General features: G+C 45.7%; 1 protein-coding gene across 4 annotated transcripts in view; it reads right to left on the minus strand.

The window, feature by feature from the left end:
- PHTF1 (putative homeodomain transcription factor 1) overlaps positions 1–21504 on the minus strand; it is a 44451-nt gene that overhangs the window by 5194 nt on the left and 17753 nt on the right. For 2 of the 4 annotated variants that reach the window (XM_036014966.1, XM_028502729.2), the window contains exons 4-14: positions 13833–13902; positions 13227–13385; positions 10506–10662; positions 9443–9577; positions 7557–7713; positions 6540–6719; positions 6341–6430; positions 4806–5027; positions 2230–2358; positions 930–1202; positions 48–179 (exon numbers count right to left, since the gene is read on the minus strand). In XM_036014966.1, the coding sequence (XP_035870859.1) occupies positions 48–179; positions 930–1202; positions 2230–2358; positions 4806–5027; positions 6341–6430; positions 6540–6719; positions 7557–7713; positions 9443–9577; positions 10506–10662; positions 13227–13385; positions 13833–13902 (1704 nt within the window). Of the gene's footprint in view, positions 1–47; positions 180–929; positions 1203–2229; positions 2359–4805; positions 5028–6340; positions 6431–6539; positions 6720–7556; positions 7714–9442; positions 9578–10505; positions 10663–12603; positions 12713–13226; positions 13388–13832; positions 13903–21504 lie in introns of those variants that run through there. The other 2 variants (XM_036014967.1, XM_036014968.1) reach the window with 2 other exon arrangements.

Raw genomic sequence — 21504 nt, forward strand, 5'->3', positions numbered from 1 at the left:
CCTGCACTTTCTCACCCGTTTTCTATTGTTAATCAGACAAAACTCACCTTTAGGAAGGAACGCAGTGATAACCATATTTTAATGTTCTCTACTTTTTTAAGTCTGAAATGAGGTATTTCATATTTTCTAGCTTTCCTGGCAGAAGTAATATGGCTGAAGAGTTTTGCAAATAAAAATCTCTAGAGAAGGTTAGAAAAAAAAAATCACAAAGTGAAATGTACATATGTGTCTGTGTGTTTATATATTTGTAAAAAATATTCCCAGCACATAAACATCGTTAAAGGGATGAAATTCTAATCAGTGTCACCAAGACAGTGAAAACCTTGTTGATAGCTCACTACCCTGTGGCTCCCACACTGCACGACACAGTGACCCACTTCTTCACAGCGTGCCACGCTCCTGACACGCTCGAAGAGTAGTCTTTGGAGGCCTTGGTGAATCCCCGACTTCAAGAACAGATGTTTGTACAGAAATCTGGTTTATCCCCAAATTGCATTTCCATTCAAAACCCTATTTTTTTGCATGTATCCCCAATAGATGAGGTCCTCAATCCCAAAATCATACCAAATTGCAATCATTTTAATTCTCGCTTCGCCCTTTCTCACAGGATGGTTCCACCCTGAGACTCACTACACATGCCGGACTAGAAAGCAGCGAAGGCACACTGAGCGCAGCCCCAGGCGGCCAGCCCGACTCACTCCCCGGCCGAGCCACGCACTCGAAGCACGGGCTCCGCACAGCCTCAGATGCCAGGAAGTCACTGTGAATAGTCCGCAGCACAGACGCTACACTCACACACACTCAGTTTCCACCCGTCCATCCTTCATGGCACACGGTCACTTTTAGGGAAAGCACAGATCACGAGCACAAAAATAGTTCAGTGAAGTAGATGTAAAAGCAGAGGTAATAAACTTTAAGTTTCTACTGACCTGTTTATACGTTCTCTCTGCCACACACATCATGAAAAAAAACATCCACGTGAGACACAATCGTTCAAAGAAATTAATTATAGACAAAATAATAACCGGGGTAACCGGTGGCGCCCCACAAAAGAGAGTCAGGATCTCCTCAGTTGAGATGGACTTCAGCTGGTCAAGGCTCTTCTCACGGAAAAGTCGATGCAAAAACGGAAAAAATGCTAGCGCAATGGTGACGACATTTCCCAGCATTTGATACCCTACTCCTTGCTGATATGCATTAACCTGCGAATTAATTCGAAATGTCCATCATTATTGCTCAGTTGAATGGAGTTATGTAGCAGCTTTATCAAATTCTACTTAGATAATTAAAAACTAAATCTTTAAATGTAAAAGTACAAATAAAAATGAGGTACAGCCCTGGTTAGTGTGGCTCAGTGGATTGAGTGCTGGCCTATGAACCAAAGGGTCACCAGTTCAATTCCCAGTTAGGGCACATGCCTGGGTTTCGGGCCAGATCCCCAGCAGGGGGCGCATGAGAGGCAACCACATATTGATGTTTCTCTCCCTTTCTTCCTCCTCCCCCCTCTCTAAAAGTAAATAAAATCTTTTTAAAAAGATGAACAGATTTATGATTTTTAGATTTTATTAAAAGTTAGGCTTTCAAGAGATATGGAATATTTATAGAGTGTACCTGAACTGATCATGCACATAGAAACCTTTGTAATAACAACAAAATACTACCACCTAAAGACTGACTATTAAATCAAAACTAAAGCCCTGGCCAGTGTGGCTCAGTTGGTTAGAGTGTTGTCCCACAAACCAACAGGCTGCAGGTTTAATTCCAGGTCGGGGTGTGTGCCTAGGCTGCGGGTTCAGTACCTGGTTGGGACGTGTGGAAGAAGCAATCAATTGATGTTTCTCCCTCACACTGATGTTTCATTCCCTCACTTTCTCCCTCCCTCCCCCTCACTCTGAAATCGATAAAATAAAAAAATTTTTGCTCTGGTTGGCGTAGCTCAGTGGATTGAGTGCGGGCTGTGAACCAAAGCATCGTAAGTTCAATTCCCACTCACGGCACATGCCTGGGTTGCAGGCCATGGCCCCCAGCAACCGCATATTGATGTTTCTCTCTCTCTCTATTTCTCCCTCCCTTCCCTCTCTAATAGATAAATAAAATCTTTAAAAAAATGTTTAACTAAAAACACAAATTTGTTTCAAAAGCAGAGTCAGTATATCAGGTTCTACGAAACTGCTGCTGGCCCCTGACAAGATTTTTCGAAAAGCCAGAAACCGCACCGCTAGGCCTCACCCTGCTCATGATGACACCACTGATCTCCAGCACGGACATGTCCGTCTTCTTGCACTCGTTCCCTTCCCAGATTATCGCACTGACTCGGTCGGAGGCGGGGCTTGAGTTCTGAAGCCAGAATATGTGGTTCTGGGAAGAAAAACGACACTGTTTCTACCCACTGCTGTCTTTCCTCCATTAGATTCCCCCCTCCTCCAGCCCCCAGGCCCTCTGCCCACGTTCAGCCTCATCCTTGTTCTCTCCCTCACAAAGCTCATCACGCCAATTACCGCCTCGGTGATGCTGATTTCTGGTTCCGTTTTCCTGACTAAGCCATTTTCCTCCCCGGAGAGAAGCTACATGTCTCCTACAGGGACAGCATTCCGTCATCTCCGAGGCTGCTTCCCTCTCTACACGTGTGGAGGTGGGGACAAGGCTGGTGCATTCGTCCTATGTTAAGGGGGAGAGTATTTCCAGAGGGACATGGCTCGATGGGGGCAGGAGGAAGTTACTCATGAGACGTACTTGACAGGCCTTCGCTACCACATGTCTGACTGGGGAGGTGAGCCCGCCTCCGTTCTAACCAGGGCCAGAAGAGCACAGAAAGCTCACGGGGAGAGAGTCGCGGTGAAACAGCCCCCACTCTCCTCTGCATTTCATGTCTTCTGCTTCAGGGAGCAAGTCGCTCAAGCCCCATCTCACCAGCATGGTCCTCTCTGATCGCCACAAGCCTCACTGTGCCCTCCTCTGAAATTAAAATTCTTATGGTCTATGTCAGACCCATCAACACCTAAATTACATGCTGTGTTTTCATGTCCTCCAATAATTTCCCATATAGTAATCTTACGCCAACTGGACTCTAACTTTCTAACAAAGTATCATGTATACCCTTTCCACCACAATGCTCAGCACAATGCTGATGAGCATTTACTGATTTGGCTGTTGAGCTGGCAAAAGCATTTATTAAGCACCTACTATGTAACAGGTAGCATGGATTCAGTGGTGAACAAGACAGGTGTGGTGCTGGACAGGAAGGAGCTTACGCCCAAGGAGCAGGGCAGGAATGGTCGGAGACGAGACTGTCTCAGGACAAGTAAAGGGAAAGGGGTGAATAATCCAGAAGAAAACAAAAGTGAGGGGGCGGCACCAGGTCTGAAGCATCACTTGGGCAGCAGGGCCAAAGGGCAACGAAGGGGGTAAGCCGAGGGAAGCCACTGTGGGGGGGGGGGGGGGCGGAGGGCACTGTGCAGCGAGGACACCCGAGTTCAGGCTCCGGTGACACGCCACAGAACCGAGAGGAAGCAATGACCGGGGAGAAGCATGGTGAAGGGGCCAGGCCACGAGGACCCCCTGGTTTCTGGCTGGGTGGCTGGTGGCGGCGTTCAGAAATATGGGGACGAAAAGAACAGTCGGGTGTGGGGCTGGAACACGAGGAATTCCATTTGAGATGGCAGGTTTCTCTTCTCTGATTATTCTCACGTATGCCTTAGAGTACACTGTAAACCCCAAAGGTGCGAAGGTCAAGGTCACCATGCCATGCGTAACTGTGGAGGACTAAAGTAATTCAGCTGAATCCTCAGATGCATGTAAAGAATATTTAGATTCAAACTTTGGTAACAAAATTGGAGAAAGAAGCTTAAAACTGTAATGAGAAAATGGATGCTATTTCTGGTTAGTTTTAAAAAATTGTATACATTTAATAAAGCAGGATTTTTTAAATAAAAATATTCGAGAATCTAGAAAACTCAATAATTAAACAAACATATACCCATCACCCACTACCTGGAAGTCACCGTGGAACTATTTAGCCTGAAGAACAAGACACTAAGAAGCAGGACCGGTGTCAGACATCGGGAAGGCCGACATGAGAACACTGCTCAGTCCTCCACTCCGCTGGGCAGGGAACCCACCTACAGAGGGAATCCCCCCCACTCCAGCAGTGCTGGCGCCGAGAGTTCCCTGATCATCTGGTGGCGACATAAATAGTGATGCTAACGTCTACAGGGCGCTTGCCCTTTGCCAGGCATTGTGCTAATAAGCATTTTATATTAGTCTCAGTAGATGAGACAACGTTCTGAAGAAGCAGAGACCATCGTGACCACAGGATGAAGGGTAAAAAAAAAATCCTATGGGTGCAGAATGATTCCTACATCAGCCAGAATGGTGAAACACCGCCTAAGGAATCTCCAGTTCCAGCCTATCCAATTTTATGATGTTCATACAAACCCTAAAGTTAAAAGCATCAACTGGTTTGTACATTAGCGAAGCAAGCAGTGCCACTTCCTAGTAATCCACACACAATAACATGATGTCCCTAAAACAGAACATAAGGCTGATGCACCAAACAACCCCACTCATATAAGAGAGAAATTATTACGAAGAAGAATGTGGGTTAGGGCAACTCTGGAGTACTCCCCCCGAGTCTAATCCCAGCAGCTGTGCTCGATTTCCTCCTCTCTAAAGGAGGGGCGGTAACGGCGCCTGCCTAGTGGGGTCATCACACCTGGATGAGACATGAGAACTCTGTGTTAAATGAGATGACACAGAGCCTGGCCCAGGGCAAGCTCACAGCTACTATTCCCACCGCCTCTACAGACCTGCTGGAAAACATCCTCCTTGGGGTCGCGTTTGGCCCCCGAGTGCAGGGTGCTCGCGTGGGCCCCCTCGCTGTCGCTGGTGGCCGACGACCTGCACTCGGGGCCGTGCAGCAGGTCGTCCCACAGCATGTCCTCGGTCTCCGAGTCGTGGCGGGTGCTTTCCGAGTCTCTCCTCGACATGTTGAGGGTCCGAGAGCAACCACTCACACCAGATCGAGAGCCCTTTAAAAAACAACAGAGTTTTCTCCTTCACTTTTGTTAGAAACAGTCCTCTACCTGAAATGAATCAATTATCCACGGCGATGGCTGGCAGGCTTTCACAAGTTGGTCCCCGCGTATTTGTCTGTTCGCAAGGCCACACAGAACAGGGATACGTGTCAGTATTCAAATATTAAACCCTGCCAACTCCAAGGAGCAGGACTTGAAAGCGACTCCCTCGGGACCACTTCGTAAGCTATACAGGTGTCTGACCGCAGTGCTGTGCACCGGAACTGATCCAGTGTTGAAGGTCAACTGTAACTGAAATTTTCAAAAGCTTTTCTAGAGTCACAGGAAGAATGTGCCAGCAAGTATACACGTGATAGGCAGGCAGGCAGAGATAAATCGACAGAGATCAGGGCTCTCTCTGGGAAGTTACTGCCAGCGCAGGCACCCTGGAGGGAGTGCGCTGCACCCCCGCCCCCCCCCCCCCCCCGAAGACCACCCCCGCCCTGCCCCAAGTTTCCCCTGCTCTGGACACCTGGAGCAGGGAGGTAGGGCTCATCACAGGCAGGGGCCCAGGCGAACAGGGCTGACCAGGCAGAGAAGGGGGGGCCACGCAGCTCTCCTGCACCACAGACATAAGTGTGGAAGCTCCCCCATGCCCCTGACTGCCCCATCAGTCAAAACAAAAACACCGCGGCCAGCCACTCCTCCCCCTCGGAATCAGAACATCTGCATATAAAACACGCCCCTTAGCGTTCGTCACGGGGTTTTCCGCTCTCGTCTCTCAGGTTCCCTTCCCCCAAATCTGTCCCCATCAGATTTAAACTCCATTATTTCGAGTGAATATTAAACAAGCTTCTCATGATTTGAGGATTGAGTAACCTCTTTCTGAGCACTACCCATGATACTTTTAAGATTAGGTCACAACGTGGGGTAGGTAGAGGGGGCCAAATACATATACGGTGAGGGACGACAGTCTGACTCTGGGTGGTGGGCACACAACGCCACACACAGATCACGCATCATAAAATGCACACTTGACACCTACACAATCTCATTAACCGGTGTCACCCCAGTGATTTTACTGTAAAAATAAAGTAAAATTTAAAATAATAATAATGAACAAAAGTGGCGAGGTCAGATGAAAGAGTTCATTCCCTTTCTGGGACCGAGCATCCTGCAGATGCAGTCTGACGGGTGGGCAGTGAGTGGAGGCAGGAGCGGGGCAGCGAGTGCAGGCACTACGCGGGGCGGCTGGTTAGAAAGGACGGGGCGGAGCTACCGCACCTGCGACCACGCCTCGAGCAGCGACCTCTCCACGGCCTCATTACCTGGCTGAAGGCTGCGGACTCAAACTCCGATTCCGCCAGACTGTCCGAGTCCCGCACCATGTGACACCACCTGGCCGTGCTCTTCATGACCTGCCAAAATCAAGCCAGTGAACAACAGCGAGACGTGTTCAACAGTGTGGAACAATGCGACGACCCGGAAGCTGATGCCCAGATGCCGACAAACCGAACCGGAAGTCACCTGAGAGTTTAGGTGCCGGGGAAGCACTGACTTCCGGTTCTTGACCTCGCCGCCGCCGCCGTTGTCGCTGGAGGCCCCTTCCACGCTCCGGCGCAGGATCATCATCTGCGTCCGGGCCTCGCCGTCCTCCTCGCTTGACAGGTCATCCGACACCCCGTTGCCCACCCGCCTGAAAGCCCCCTGCGGAGAGAACAGCAATGCCATGCAGGGGATGGCCCCAAATACTCCAGGAGACACGCACGTGAACGAAAAAGCGTGTAAAACCTCAGAAGCAGTAAAACTCAACTAAACCAAACTAAACAAACCTATACCAGCGTTTGATCTCAGTAAAGAAAAACGCTGCACCTGAGACAAAACAGCCCAGAAACGAGGCCGTGCAACGGAGTGGTGAGCAGCACAGGCGCGAGTCAAACCCTGCGTCTGAATCACGAGCCAGTCAGCGTCTTTCTGGGGCAGTTTCCTCGTCTGAAAGCGACACTAACAAAAGCACCCATGTCACAGACATGTTGAAGAAATGAGTTACTACATGTAAAGACTTAGAATACTGTCCATGTGCATTAATGACTCAAAAATACTAGCTATTTTTGTAATCATGTAATGCCAGTTTAACAAGAAAAAAATTTCAAGATGATAGAGGAGAAACGCAGTTCGTTTTAGACACAGAGCAGAACACCTGTCCCTGGACCTAGAAAACAGTGTCCCAAAGCCCACCTCTCTGGACCACCACACGGCAGGCCACGGCCTGTCCCAGCCCTGCTGCTGCGGGGGGCTCAGCGGCAGGGGCCATGACAACAGCCCTAGAAACGGCTAGCCCTAGAAACCGAAGGATCGGCCTCAGTCTTCACAGGACCGCTCCCCTGTCACGTCCTGCGGGTGTACACGTCCCTTCCTCGTTGAGACAAATCAGACAAGCCATTAGCATCTACTTCCTATCTCCAGCAGGGTCTGAGAATGGGGAAGTTTTACACGGGAAAAGAGAGATTCCAATGCACTTCTTTGTACCCGTGGAAACCTTACCCTACGGCACTTCTCTCCATCGGAAAGCTTGGCTTTCTCCGCCGTTGGCCACGTTTTAATCTCCGGTCGACACTGCCTCTTCTTAATGATGGAACGCAGGGCACTCGTGTCACTGTTGGTTTCAGTCCCTTTGTTGCATATTTTTACTCTTTTACCCCTGTTTTTAAAAAGGAGAAAAATACTCACATGTATTCTGAAATTTACATTTTCCGTAAAATCATTTTTTCCTGAGGAACACAATGTACGAGAGGGCACCCCCTCAAAACAGGAATTTATTTATTTAAAAAATTATGTATTTATTCTAGTATGTTTAAACTTCAGTCACCTTCAAAGTACTCTCCACCTGACGTAATACACCTTTGGAGACGGTTTCCCACTGTTCAGGTTTTGAATGCATCAACATTGAGGTCTTTCAGTGCTTCTGCTGTTTTTTGTTTCGCCTCTTCCGCACCGGCAAAACGTTTCCCTTTGAGGACTTTTTTCATCCAGGGAAACAAAACAAAAGTCGCTCGGGGCAAGATTATGTGAATAGGGAGGGTGGGGCACAAGGGTCATGCCATTTTTTATCAAAAACCGCTAAACACTCAGGACAGTGCGGGCAGGTGCACTTATAAATCACCCACCATGAAACGGGCAAATGCATTGATAGTCTTCAGAGAAAAAAAAAATTCACTGAAGCCAAACACAGCCTTTCACAATGACACCAGCTGGTGCAATGATGCAGATGGGCTCCGAGAACACTCACCTAGTGGGGGAAGCCTGCACTACAAGGGACCCACGCTCCAGGAGATAATTCTGGGTATTTTTAGGCCCCCTCATACTACTCTGAAAATCAAAAAAATTCAGAAAGCACACTGTTTTGATTTCTTGCTTGCTGACGCTATAAAAAGGAAGAAAAAAGTTGTCTCTGGTCTCCGAAGACTCAGGTCAGTTCACGGGAAGGAAGCCTGTGCCTTCCAGTTCTGCAGGGCGGCAGGCGCAGTCTCCTCCACTCCCCGCCCCACACAACGCCAGCCCCCGCCTCGCTTCGACTGTTTGTGGCACCTCGGGGAGCGTCCTCCCCTCTCCCGTCCCTCAAAGCCTGACAACTGTTGGCTTCTGTGTGGCCCCTGGACTTCGCTGCAGAAGGATCACTGCGCCTGCCGGACCGTGGGCCCCCAGTCCGCACGCAGTCTTCGCCGTGCTGTCACGTAGCCGGGACTGCAGCCCCCGCCCCCCCCCTTCCTAGTTGGACTTAGTGCCCAGCACCACACTCAGGGCAAGGAACTCACACATATCAACTAAGGAGTGGAAACGTATCTTTGGAAAAAAATGTGACTGTACTTCATCTTCAGAAAAGTAACTCTGAAAGAACTTTACTTCTGAGTCACACCCCTATGACAAATGAATCTTTCCTGGAGTCACAGGAGTGCTGTCACAGCCTGCAAATCTTGAAGGAGAGGGGAGGTCTCAGACCGGCGTCCCTCTCTGTCCCAGAGGCCGTCCACCCAGCTCCCCTCCTGCAGCCCACATCTAAGGCGGTATCTGCCTTTACGCAGAACAACAACTCATCTCTTCCGAGTCCCTCTTTCCCTCATGAGGTCGGCTCACAGGGCTCAAGGTATTTGCCCTTTCAGAGTGCTTACATTTCTGTAATCTCGTGGTCTAAATAGTCATGAAAGATCAAAACAGAGTGAACAGTTATGGTGGATTACTGGATTTACAGGTGACGGGACCGTGGAGACCTGCCGAGTGAGCAATTCATTCTAGAGCCTTTAAAGAAACCACACACACTGCACAGGTGCTACGCTTGCACTCGGTCCTCCGACGGCCCGATCGGACGCCACACTGTGTAAGCACGAATGTGGATACAAAGCCAAGAACAATCCCAGCGCCAGACTTCCCACCTGCTGCCGAAGAGAGTGCCCCAGAGACCGCTGACGAAGGGGACGGGCTCCACAGCTTCCACCCCTCTGACTTTGTCAGAGGAGTTGTTTCCATTTTCTCGGCTCCCGTCACCATTCACAGTTTTTCGTAGTTTTCTATTAAAAGAAATATTCCAACAACTTCAGATTATTTAAGAACTTTTCCATTTCTGCCTAAAATATCCCCTCCAGAAAATTATATTAACAGACTACCACCTGAAATTAAGTACAGTGAACTTCACAGAATGAGGGTAACTTTGCAGGGGTGTTTCTGACTGAAGGGCAACAACGGGCTCCAGGTCAGAGACCTGTGCCACCATGTCGTCCCGTCACTAGAGGACAAGAACCGCTATTCACACACATGACCACACATGGGAGAGAAATTCTCACACCCACGACTAGGGGTCGTTTCAGGTACCTCTAGTAATGAGAACAAGTCTTTTAAATACGAATGTCAGAAACCTACAGGTTGGCACATTTAATCAGGAGAACAAATAACTGATCATGTAGCATTGATGTCCCACGCAGTTAAAATATATTTCCTATAAGTACCACCGAGATTCACACAACAGTGGATGCTCCTGAAACAAGGCAGAATACTATTGAAAAAAGGCAGAATTTTTAGTAGCACTAACCCAATGTACTATGATCCTTGTTTACAGTGAATTTTCATCAAATTTTGAGTAAGACTAAATTTTGAAGAATACTTTTTCAAAATCAATATTTAATAAATTTTAATGAAGAATATAGAAATAGTACAGAAATTTCCTTTTAAGGCACTTTGTGACACTAAAATGACAATTTTAGTCATCTTAAGCCACTAAATGCCAAAATCCCAATGCAGATTAAGAGCTCATGACCAAGTTTCTTAGCATCAGAGAGAAAAGTGGAAAGCAAAGCCTTTATTTTTGATTTTCAGCCAAAAAATAATTAAAAATATACACAAATCAAAGTATTTTTATTACATTAACCAAAGATGTCTCGGCATCAACGATGCCCCTCCCTCCTGGACAAACCCAGCTCCAGGTGCAAGCGCTGTTCTCACCTCCTCCGCCGACTTCCGTTGCCTCCCGACGGCCGTGCTATCTGAGTGGACACGATCTGACAGTGGACGGTCCCCATGAGCAGCATAAGGCACAAGGGTCCAAGCACTTCGCTGACATTCACAATAGGCATCATCAAGTACAACACGAGTGCCATGACTGAAACGAAGAGGATTCACAGTCGAAGACAGTGGGGGTTGCCTTCAAACCAATTGGAGTGGTCATACGAATTATTTCTACCACAAATCTGTCATTTTAAAAGTACACACATAAAAGCACGTAATTTCCTACAATACTCTCCGCCTGCACATAAGCCAAGTAAAAACCTGGAGCCTTTTCGGGCAGCGGGAGAACCTGGAGATGGGCACGCAGACTGCGGCGCAGGGCGGGCAGGCCAGACCGACACCCCGGGGTGCATGGAAACCTAATACATACAGTTTACCTCAACATGCAAGAAATTCTTCAATTATACTCCTGTGGAAAAATATTTAACTTTCCCCTTACAAGTGACCAAAGAAATGAGTATTAAAGGAGCAAAATATTTCTTGTCTATCAAATGAGGTAACATTCACAATGATGTCTGTAAGAGCGTGGTAAAACAGGCACTCCCACCTACCACTTTCCATGAAAATGGTGTCACCTGCGGTGTCACTATGCACGGTGGGCGACAGCAGGTTTACAGTTGTTTGGAAAATAATATAGTAATCGATCAATAAGAATACAAGAATAAACTCTGTGCTTCTTGTACTCACAACTGTACACATATTTTGCCCCATCCTGTATGTGCTAAAATCTTTAAAATGTTGATACTCTTTGAGCTGTTAATTCTGTTGCAGAGAAAAAATGCTAAAGAAAGAATATACGATTCGAAAGGTTTTGTTCATGATGTCATTACTGACAGAAAAAAATCAGGAAAAAACCCACCTGCTGACAATGTGGAAACAGTTATGTAAATTATGGATCTGCACAATTTTATATAATGGAATATTCAGCAACTATAAAAAGGAGTTTATGGTAAATCCATATGACAGACTTACAAAGACATTATGTAAGTTTTAAGTGATATTCCCATACAATGGATTACATCATGACTTTAAAAATTAGAGATTTGTAAATTCCTAGACACAGTTTCCATTACTATTCAAAACAATCAACACAAAGAAAACAAAAATCAGCCTAAATCCCTTCACAAGCTGACCCTCACTACTCCTCGCTCTAACGCATGTCTTCTGGCGCAGGCGTACCCACGCGCGCACTGCCCACTGTCAGCAAGTGTTCCCGGGAGGCAGTGGCCGTGCAGTGGTGCAGAGGACACGCCGGGGCCCTGCGTGTGCTGAGCAGAGAAAAACAGCATCAGCAGGGGCCTGCAACAGATCACTGAAGCAGCTTCCTGCGAGAGCGCCCGAGGAACGCAGGACGCTGCAGAAAGTCTAGAGAGGGACAGCCTCCCGATGAACGTTACAGCTCTTCTCAGAGCTGAGCATCTAGAGGTGAGAAAAACAAGACAGCCGAGTGAAGGGCTGTCAGATCGTTTCAAACAGAACAGCTGTGTGTGAGGAACAGAAAAAAGGGTGTGTGCCTGGGGTGAGAGAGGAGGAACGTGGCCGGGCATGACCTCTGAGGGTCTGGCAGGGAACAGGTCAGGCTGCGCACTGCAGCCCCTGCTAAAGAGTTTGGATTTCCAGGAAATGAGAAGTCACTGAAGGCTTGTAAGCAGGAAAATGACACGAGGTGGTTTCTGTCCTAAAGGACTTCTCTATGTGCTGTGAAAAGGGTGGCTGGAAGAAAGAGACTCAGAGAAGATGCTACTCCAAAGGGCAAAGTGGAGGGGTACTGGGGCTGTGCACCATGACGGTGGCTGGAGACAGACAGAGGCGAGGCCTGTTTTGGAGGTCGAGCTCACAGACCTGCAGACAGAGCGGATGTGCGAGTTAATGGCAGGGAATAACAGACTATTTTTCGCCTGAAAATTGGGTGGTTCATGAGAGAATTTAATGAAATGTGGGAAGTCCTAAAAAGCAGCAAGCTTGTACCAAGAAAAAAGTTTGTGGAAAAAAGAAATCTAGAGTTCCATTTTGGGTACGACTAAGTTGAAGCTACCTATTAAATCTCCACGGAAATGTCAAGCACGTGACTGTATTTACAAGTCTGAAGTTCAGCGGAGAGACCTGGCCTGAAGGTACACATTTGAGGGTCACTGGGATATCAATCCCATTTAAAGCCATGGGACCTGACGAAGACACCTAGAGAAGAGAAGGAAATCTGGGACCCAGCCCTGAGGTGGGCATCCTCGGATCCCCACGGAAGATGAGACAGAGCAGCCTGGCGGGCGAGGCCAGAGGAAGGAAGGGAGGGAGTGGAGTCTGACAGCCGTGCCTGCTCTCCCCGGTGCCTGCTCTCCCCGAGCGTGACCTCCAGGGGCCTGCGTCCCTTCATTTCTTCGTGAATCAATCTAATGAAAGGATAAATGTAGGAGCAATAAGGCCTGGCCCTGGCTGGGTGGCTCGGTCAAAGCGTCACCCCATACACCACGAGGTTGCAGGTTTGAGCCCCGTTTGGGGTGCATATGGGAGGCGACCATTCGGTGTTTCTCTCTCTCAAGTCAATAAGCACATCCTTGAGTGAGAATTAACAAAACAAAATAAAACAGTAAGGTCTATGCTATCTAATAGCAAAAGCAGCAGAAAGAAGTGGTCATGAGCTGTTCCAACTTCTCCAATTACCTTGCATGAGGTAAAGCAGTAGCAGCCAAACAAAGATTCTTACAGAGGTCACCTGAATCCACCAACTGCTGAACAAGGGGAAAAACACAACTCGAACAAGGCCCTTCCGGGTCAGAGACGTCCACGGAATTTCAGGTTTGGCTTTGGCAAATGTCGAGCCTTGAAATAGACAATAAAACAAAACGTCAGACACACACATTACGGACTGACGGCCCATTTGTAACTCTATTAAAAGCAGCTGAGAGCAAAATCAGCCCGCAGCCTGTTCAGGTGAAAAGAACCCTCTTGGAATGTGATTGTTTCTCGTCTCAATCACGAGGATAGAAGCTAATTTCAGCCAGGCTCAGGTGAACGTTATACAATATTGCATGTTTTTCTTAATTCCAAGTTCATCCCTCCCTCTCGACCCTGATGGAGACCATGCAACTCCCGCAGCCACACAGCACCAAAGCAGAGGGGGGAAAATGCCAGAGCCTGAATGATGAGGAAGGAAGGTCACTTCTGCAAGTTTAAGTTCGTTATCACATAAGGGCGATATCTAAAAATAATCTTCAATACCACCATAAAAATAAGATGCCCGAGAAACACAGCAAATCTGGAACTCACCTCTGATTAAGTCAACGTCGATCAGGTCTGGCTTTATGTGACCCATCTTTTTTGGTTTGTTTTTGAAGCCCTTGGATAAAACAGAACAAAAACAGATAAAGAAAAAAGCCCTTTTAAATACCAAAGGTAAACATGTTTCCATTTCTCTATAGCTGACTCTCTCTTCCTGGGGATGCTTAATCCTAACACTCCTTAAAGGAATTTGTTAATATTTATTTTGTTTTAGTTTTTAGTTTTATCAAGCAAGGCATACACACACTTTCATCAGTTTTAAAAATATTCACACAGTGTCAAAATATCAGTCAGGGAAAAGCAGTAATCGCCTAACCCATCTCTTCTCCAAATTTCATTCATTAAAAACAAATAACTTGCATCTGATTTTAGTAGTCTCTCTTGATATTTACTTCCTTACATCTAAATAATATGTCTATACTATTTTTTTAATGTATGATTTTAGAAATCATCCTAATATTGGGAAGGAGGAAAAAGTAGGCTTACTGTTGTGAATATGCAAAACAGTTTATTCTTATATTATTTATTGTATTATTTTCCATACGAACAACTGTAAACCTACTTTTGCCCCACCTTGGGTTGTGAGAATTTAACTATTTCACTTCTAGTCCCCACACCCTAACTTCTACCCCCAAAACACACATCCTCCCAACAGAGTAATACTGATTTTTTGGTAAGTCAATAATCAGTAGTTATCTATAGTATTATCACCATGAAGTATTATTCCCTGTGAGCTATATTTTATATTCATATATTCTATGAGGCCAGTCAAAATATTTACCATTTTTGAAATACTCAAATGCAAAAAAATTATTTGAAGTTCTTTTTTTCCTAAAAAAAAAAAAAAATCTCCTAGAAACCCCCTCCCCAGAACCCTCTGTCTTCCCGCTCCATTCGGACCGGCTGCGCTCGGGCCAGCGGCACCGCCGCATCGATCCCAGGATTCCCTCCGCTGTCACCCCGACGAGTCCCTCCGCCGCTGCGTGGCCAGTCCCCGATCCCTACGTCCCATGTCTTCCAGGAGCACGTCCTTCAGGAGAAAGGGGTCAAAAAAGGTAATTTTTTGAATTCTTGCATGCCTGAAAAGGAATTCATTCTATCCTCATACCTTTTTTGGAAAATAGCTCATTTTTATTGCTTTCTTCCCATTATCAGGTATCTCCCCCATACCCTCTCCCACCCCCACCCCCACAATCACCAGTGCGTCTGAGTCCACAAGTCCTTTTTCTTTTTTTGCTCAAAAGTTACAGTAGATACAGAATCCTAAATTGTCTATACTTTTCCCTTGAGAATTAGGACATTGTTCCATTGTTTTCTAGCTTCCAATGCTGTTCCTGCAGACGCCAGCGCCATTCTGATTCCTGGTCCTTGGCCCGTGGAGTGTCTCTCTCCTCTGGTCTTCGCTGTGTCCACGGTGCTCCTTGCAGCGAATCAAGAACTGGATGACCGCATGCCTTGATGTGAGTCCCTTACTGCACATTGTGGTGGGAGTCTCTCCTATATCAGAATTCATGTCTTCCAGTTTTAAGGATGTTTTCTTATAATTTATGTTTATATTTCTTCCCTTGCAACACTTTTCTCTCATATTCACTTTTTTTGTTGTTTTTTTTTTTGTTGTATTTTCTGGAAATTACCTCAAATTCTTCCATAAATTTTTCATTTTGATTTTTTTGGGTTCATTTCTATTCTTTCCTGCTGAAGAATTTCTCAAATATCTAGTAATCACTGGCTGTCCATTTATACACTAAAATGTTCACTGAAGTAGTATTGACAAGTGCCCCAGAATGTAAATTACCCATCAACAGCTATTGGAAACTTCCCATCAACAGCAGAACGGATTCAAAACTGTGGTGTTCCACTGACTAGACTACAATTACGCAACAACGTGAGTGAAGCTCAAACTTGACACTGAACTAAAGATATCAGACTCGGCCATCACCCCACTGCAGAAGACGCCGTGACACACCACCAACTGTGACCCTCTGAACACCCAGGGGCCCCCTGGCAATAAATACTGTGCCCCACACACACAGAAATTAGACTAAAAGCGTATGTGTTATATAACTTCACTTACACACAGGAAAGGCAAAATCAATCTGTGTGCTGGTGGCAGGGAACCGGCTACCCCCGTGGGGACGGAGACCAGACGCGCGTGTGACTGGGGGCCTCCGTGGGACTCACCTACCTTCCATCTCTTCATCTGAGCTACGTGGGCGTGTTCAGCTTGTGAGAGTTTCTCCAGCTGTACTACTCTTATAATTCTGTTATGCGTGTGTGTGTGTATATATGGGCATATTCATACTTACTATGTTTTACTTCAATAAAAAACTGGAAGCTCATTGAAAGCTCTGAGTGTGGCCTAGAGATTTGAGACGTCATGTCAGGGTCGTCATGCAGGAAGCTGAAGGGAATCACCAAATGTCACCACCGGAGGCATTTTTTTTTTTCTGTGACCGTTCACATTCACGGAATCATCAATTATCAAGACCTGGAGGTAGTTTTTCAGAGATCACTCAAAATAACCCTCCATCACCATTAACACTACAGATGACATAACACTACACACAGAAAACACTCAAGAATCCACCCAAAATTAAGAGAATAATTCAGAAAAGTAGCAAGATACAAAATTAATATAGAGCAATGAACCATCAGAAGGAGAAATTAAGAAAACAATTGCATTTACAATTACATCAAAAAGAATAAAATGGGATTTCTGGTCAAGATAGTAAAGTAGGTCAATCTGTGCTCACCACCCCCCACAACCACATCAAAATTACCACTAAATTATAGAACCTTGAGGACCATCGGAAGGCCAACTGCATGGAACGCCTTTAAGTAAGGATATAAAGAAGAGCCTCATAGAGACTGGCAGGAGGGGTGGGAATGCTGAAAGAAGCAGGTCCCATACCCGCCTGTGGCAGTTAAGAAATGGGATGGATATCTTGGCTAAGGAGGTCCCCCTGAGGAGCAAGGGGTCTCAGCCATACACCGGGGTCCCCAGCCCAGAGTCCACTGCCAGGAAGTGAAGTCCCCATGACATGCGGCTGTGAAAGCCAGCAGGGATTGCATCTGAGTGAGAGGGAAGGCTGCCGAAGGATTAGGCACTGCGGGCTTTAAAAGGACCACGCGCAGACTCACAAACTCACTGCCAGGGGGCTCCGGTGCAAAGGCAGCACCTCGGAAAGAGCCAAGGATATAAGGGGGAGGAGCTAAACTGACTTGCTTCAGGGCAAGGGCTAAAGGGGCAAAAGTTGGGGCACCTCACTCCAGGCACAGCAGTGCTGGCAGATGCCAGTGTTCCTTTGTTGAGCTCTCCTTGCACCAATCCCACAGGCAAGGCAGGTGCCGGATCTGAGCTCTGAATTAACCTGGTTAACAGCACTCACCCTGCGCTGCTGATTCCCTGAGACCCAGCTCACGTGCTGAGCCTGAACCAATTCCGGCAGCTCCCCCACAAGCAGCGGCCTGCCTCGGCTTGAGCTGCAACTTTCCTAGAATCTCTCAAAGGTCCACAAACCCCAAACACGCAGTAGCTGGCTTCAGCATGCCCTATGCCTCTTGCTGAGCTGTTCCAGGCCTGGCGCGAGCAGTGACTGCTCTCAACTGTATTGTAACTCCCATCAGGTAGCCCCAAGCCTGGCATAAGCAGTGGCCAGTCCTGACTCGGAACAGAGCCTCAAATAAGCAGCCACACGTGTGGCACAAGTAGCAGCTGGCTTCAGCTCACAACAGGTGCCCATCAAAGAATCCCAAGTGCAACACTAGTGGCAGCCGACTTTGGTTCGCAGAAGAGCCTCTCCCAAGCACTTCCAAGCCCACACAAGTAGCATCTGGGATCGCTTTGCAGCTCCTACCAGACGACCCCAAACCTGGTACAAGCAGTGGCTGACCTTGACCTTCATTAGAGTCCGCCCACAAGAGGATCCAGCACCAATACACCTGGCAGCCAACTTGAGACCACACCAGAGCACCCCCCAACAAGCGCCACAAATGACACGCCCAAAGGGCAGGCTCAGCTGGCACCAGACCCTGCTATGGCAGCTCCTATCAGCCGCCACACTACAGCTCATCCAGCGTGGACGCGGTCAGCTCGCACTTCCAGGCAGCGTGAGTACACACACTGACATACCAACAAGCAATCAAGGCTCCACCACAACAGGCGGGCACACACAGTCATCACAAGGGACATGCCAGGAGCACCCAGGTGCAAAAGGAGACTGTGCCACTGACCACGCAGGACACCTACTGCATATGGCCACTCTGCCAAGACCAAGAGATGTAGCAGCTCTACCTAAAACATAGAAACAAACACAGGGGGGCAGCCAAAATGAGGAGACAAAGAAACACATCCCAAATGAAAGAAGAGGATGAAAGTCCAGAAAGAAAACGAAACAAAATGGAGACAAGCAACCTACCAGATGCAGAGTTCTAAACTCTGGTTATAAGGATGTTCAATGAACTGAGGGGAAGAATACATGAACTCAATGTGAACCCCAACCGAGAGACAGGAAACATAAAAATGGAGAGAGAAAACATAAAAAAGAACCAGTCGGAAATGAAGAACACACGAGAGGGAATCAACCTCAACCAGATACAGCAAAGGATCAAGTCAGCAATCTGAAAGACAAGGTAGCAGAAAACACCCAATCATAACAGCAAAAATTATTTTAAAAATGAAGGTATTTTAAGGGACCTTTGGGACAACATTAAGAATACGAGGATTTGCATCAGAGGGGTACCAGAAGAAAGAGAGAAAGGGACTGGAAAAATATTACTTCAAATAATTTTTCATAACTGAAAACTTCACCCAACCTGGTAAAGAGAAGAGACACACAAACCCAGGAAGCACGAGGAGTCCCAAACTAAACAAACACGAAGCAGCCCGCGGCAAGGAACACCATAGTTCAAATGCCAAAGGTTGAAGACAGAAAGGATCTTAAAAGCAGCAGGAGAAAACCAGTTAGTTATAAAAACAGTTAACGTACAAGGGAGCTCCCCTGAGACTATCAGCAGATTTCTCACAAGAAACTTTCCGGGCCAGAGAGGAACAGCACGACATGTTCAGGGTGACGAGAGGCACAGACCACGATCCAGACTGCCGTGCCCAGCCAGGCTGTCATTCAGAGCCAGAGGAGAGACGACGAGTCCCCACACGAGAAAGGGCTACAGGAGTCAGTCACCACTAAACTAGTTCTACAGGAAACGTTAAAGGGTTTCTCTAAGAAGAGCAAAAACGTGAATAAATACAGAAAAGAAAAAACTGATCCCTGAGAGAGGCAAACAGTTCAAAGCAGGGGATCACAGATACAGCTAGAGCCAAAGTTAAAAAACAAAAGTAGAAAGACCATGGGTAATTAAAACAAGAAATTAAGAAATACACACAAAAGAGAAGTAAAAAGATTACAAAAGGTGAGTAAAAGGTGTAGTGTTTTAGAATGTGTTCGAACTTAAGCAACCATAAACTTAAAACAGTCTGCTATAATCACAGCTTGGCATACATGAAGCATGTGCAAACACAAACCGAAAATCTGTAAGAGATATACAAGAAATACCGGAAGACCCAAAGCATAGCACTATAGAAAGTCATCAACATACAAGAAAAGAGAACAGAGAATAAAAAAAGATCAGAGGAAAAACTACAAAGACAATCAGAAAACAATATAATGGCAATATATAAATAACTACTTTAAATGTGAGTAGAATAAATGCTCTAATCAAAAGATATAGGAGGGCTGAATGGATTTAAAAAAACAAGACCTGTACACAGGTGCCTGTAACAACCCACTTCAGGTCCAAAGACACACGCAGACTGAAGGCGCAGGGATGGAAAAGACATTTTGAGCACATTCAAATGAAAAAAAAGCTGGAGCAACACTACTCAGATCAGGGAAAACAGACTTTAAAACAAAGGCTGTAAAAAGAGACCATGAAGGGCATTTGATAATGATAATGGAGTCAATCGAACAAGAGGATATAACTCTCATAAAAACCTACGCACCCACCACAGGGGCACCTGAAGCAAATGCTGACAGGCACAAAGGGAAAGACTGATAATAACACCGTTACAGTAGGGGACTTCAAAACACCATCGGCATCACTGGGTAGATCATCCAGGCAGAAAATCAACAACAACAAAAACAGTGGCCTTAGATGACACGTTACATCAGATGGACTTAATATTTGTAGGACATTTTTTTGGCACCCAAAAGCATCAGAATATATATTCTTTTCAAGTGCATATGGGACATTTTCCAGGATAGACCACATATTATGTGACAAAATAAGTCTCAAAAATTTTAAGAAGATTGAAATCCTATCAAGCATCTTCTCCAATCACAGTGGATGAAACTATAAATCAATTAGAAGAAGCTGAAAAACACACAAAGAAATGGATGCTAAATAACATGCTACTAAATAATGAATGGGTTAACAATGAGATCAAGGAAGAAATAAAAAGATACCTTGAGAAAAATGAAAATGGAAACACAACAACCCAAAATCTATAAGACAGAACCAAAGCAGTTCTATGGAGAAATTTATAGAAATACAGGCCTACCTAAAGAAACAAGAACAATCTCAAATAAAATATCAAAACTTATACCTAAAAGAATTAGAAAAAGCAGAACAAAGCCCAAAGTGAGAAGGAAAAAAAATGATCAGCACAAATATAAGCAAAATAGAGTCTAAAATAAAACAGAATCAATGAAAAAGAATCAATGAAACCAAAAGCTGGTTCTTTGAAAAGATAAAAATGATAAACTGTTAGCCACACTCATCAAGAAAAAAAAAATGAGAGGGCAGCCAAATAAAATCAGAAAGAGGTGACGAACACCACCACAGAAATCAGGGGATTACAACAAAATACTGTAAACAATTATATGCCAACAAATTGGAAAACCTGAAATGGATATATTCCCCAAAATATACAATCTTTAAAGGCTAAATCAGGAAAGAAAAAAAAAACAAAACAGAAAATGTGAACAGAACGACTGCTAATGAAGTTGAATCAACAGTCAAAAAACTCCCAACAAACAAAAGCCTTGAACCAACTGGCTTCATTGGTAAATTTTGACAAATATTCAAAGAAGAATTAATACTTATTCTTTTCAAACTATTCTAAGAAATTGAACAGAAGTAAGGTTCTCAAACTCAATTACAAGGCCAGCATTATCCTAACACCAAAACCAGACACAGACACGACAGAAAGAAAACTATAGCCCAATTTCCCTTATGAACATAAGATACAAAAGTACTCATCCAAACACAGCAATATATTAAAAAGGTCATACATCATGATCAAGTTGAATTTATTTATGGGATGCTAGGCTGATACAAAATTTGCAAATCAATTAATGTGATATACCACATAAAGAAAATGAAGGATAAAGATCACATAATCATATCAATAAATGCAGAAAAAGCACTTGTCAAAATCCAACATCCATTGATGATAAAAACTCTCAGCAAAGTCGGGATAGAGGGAACATACCTCAACATAATAAAGGCCATGTATGACAAAACACAGCTAACATCCTACTTAAAGGTGAAAAGCTCCAAGTTTTTTCTGTAAGATCAAGGACAAGACAAGAACGTCTACTTTCACCACTATTATTCAACAAAGTATTGGAAGTCCCAGCCACAGCAATCAGACTAGGAA

This window comes from Phyllostomus discolor, chromosome 14 (genome assembly GCF_004126475.2).
Source record: "Phyllostomus discolor isolate MPI-MPIP mPhyDis1 chromosome 14, mPhyDis1.pri.v3, whole genome shotgun sequence".
NCBI lineage: Eukaryota > Metazoa > Chordata > Mammalia > Chiroptera > Phyllostomidae > Phyllostomus > Phyllostomus discolor.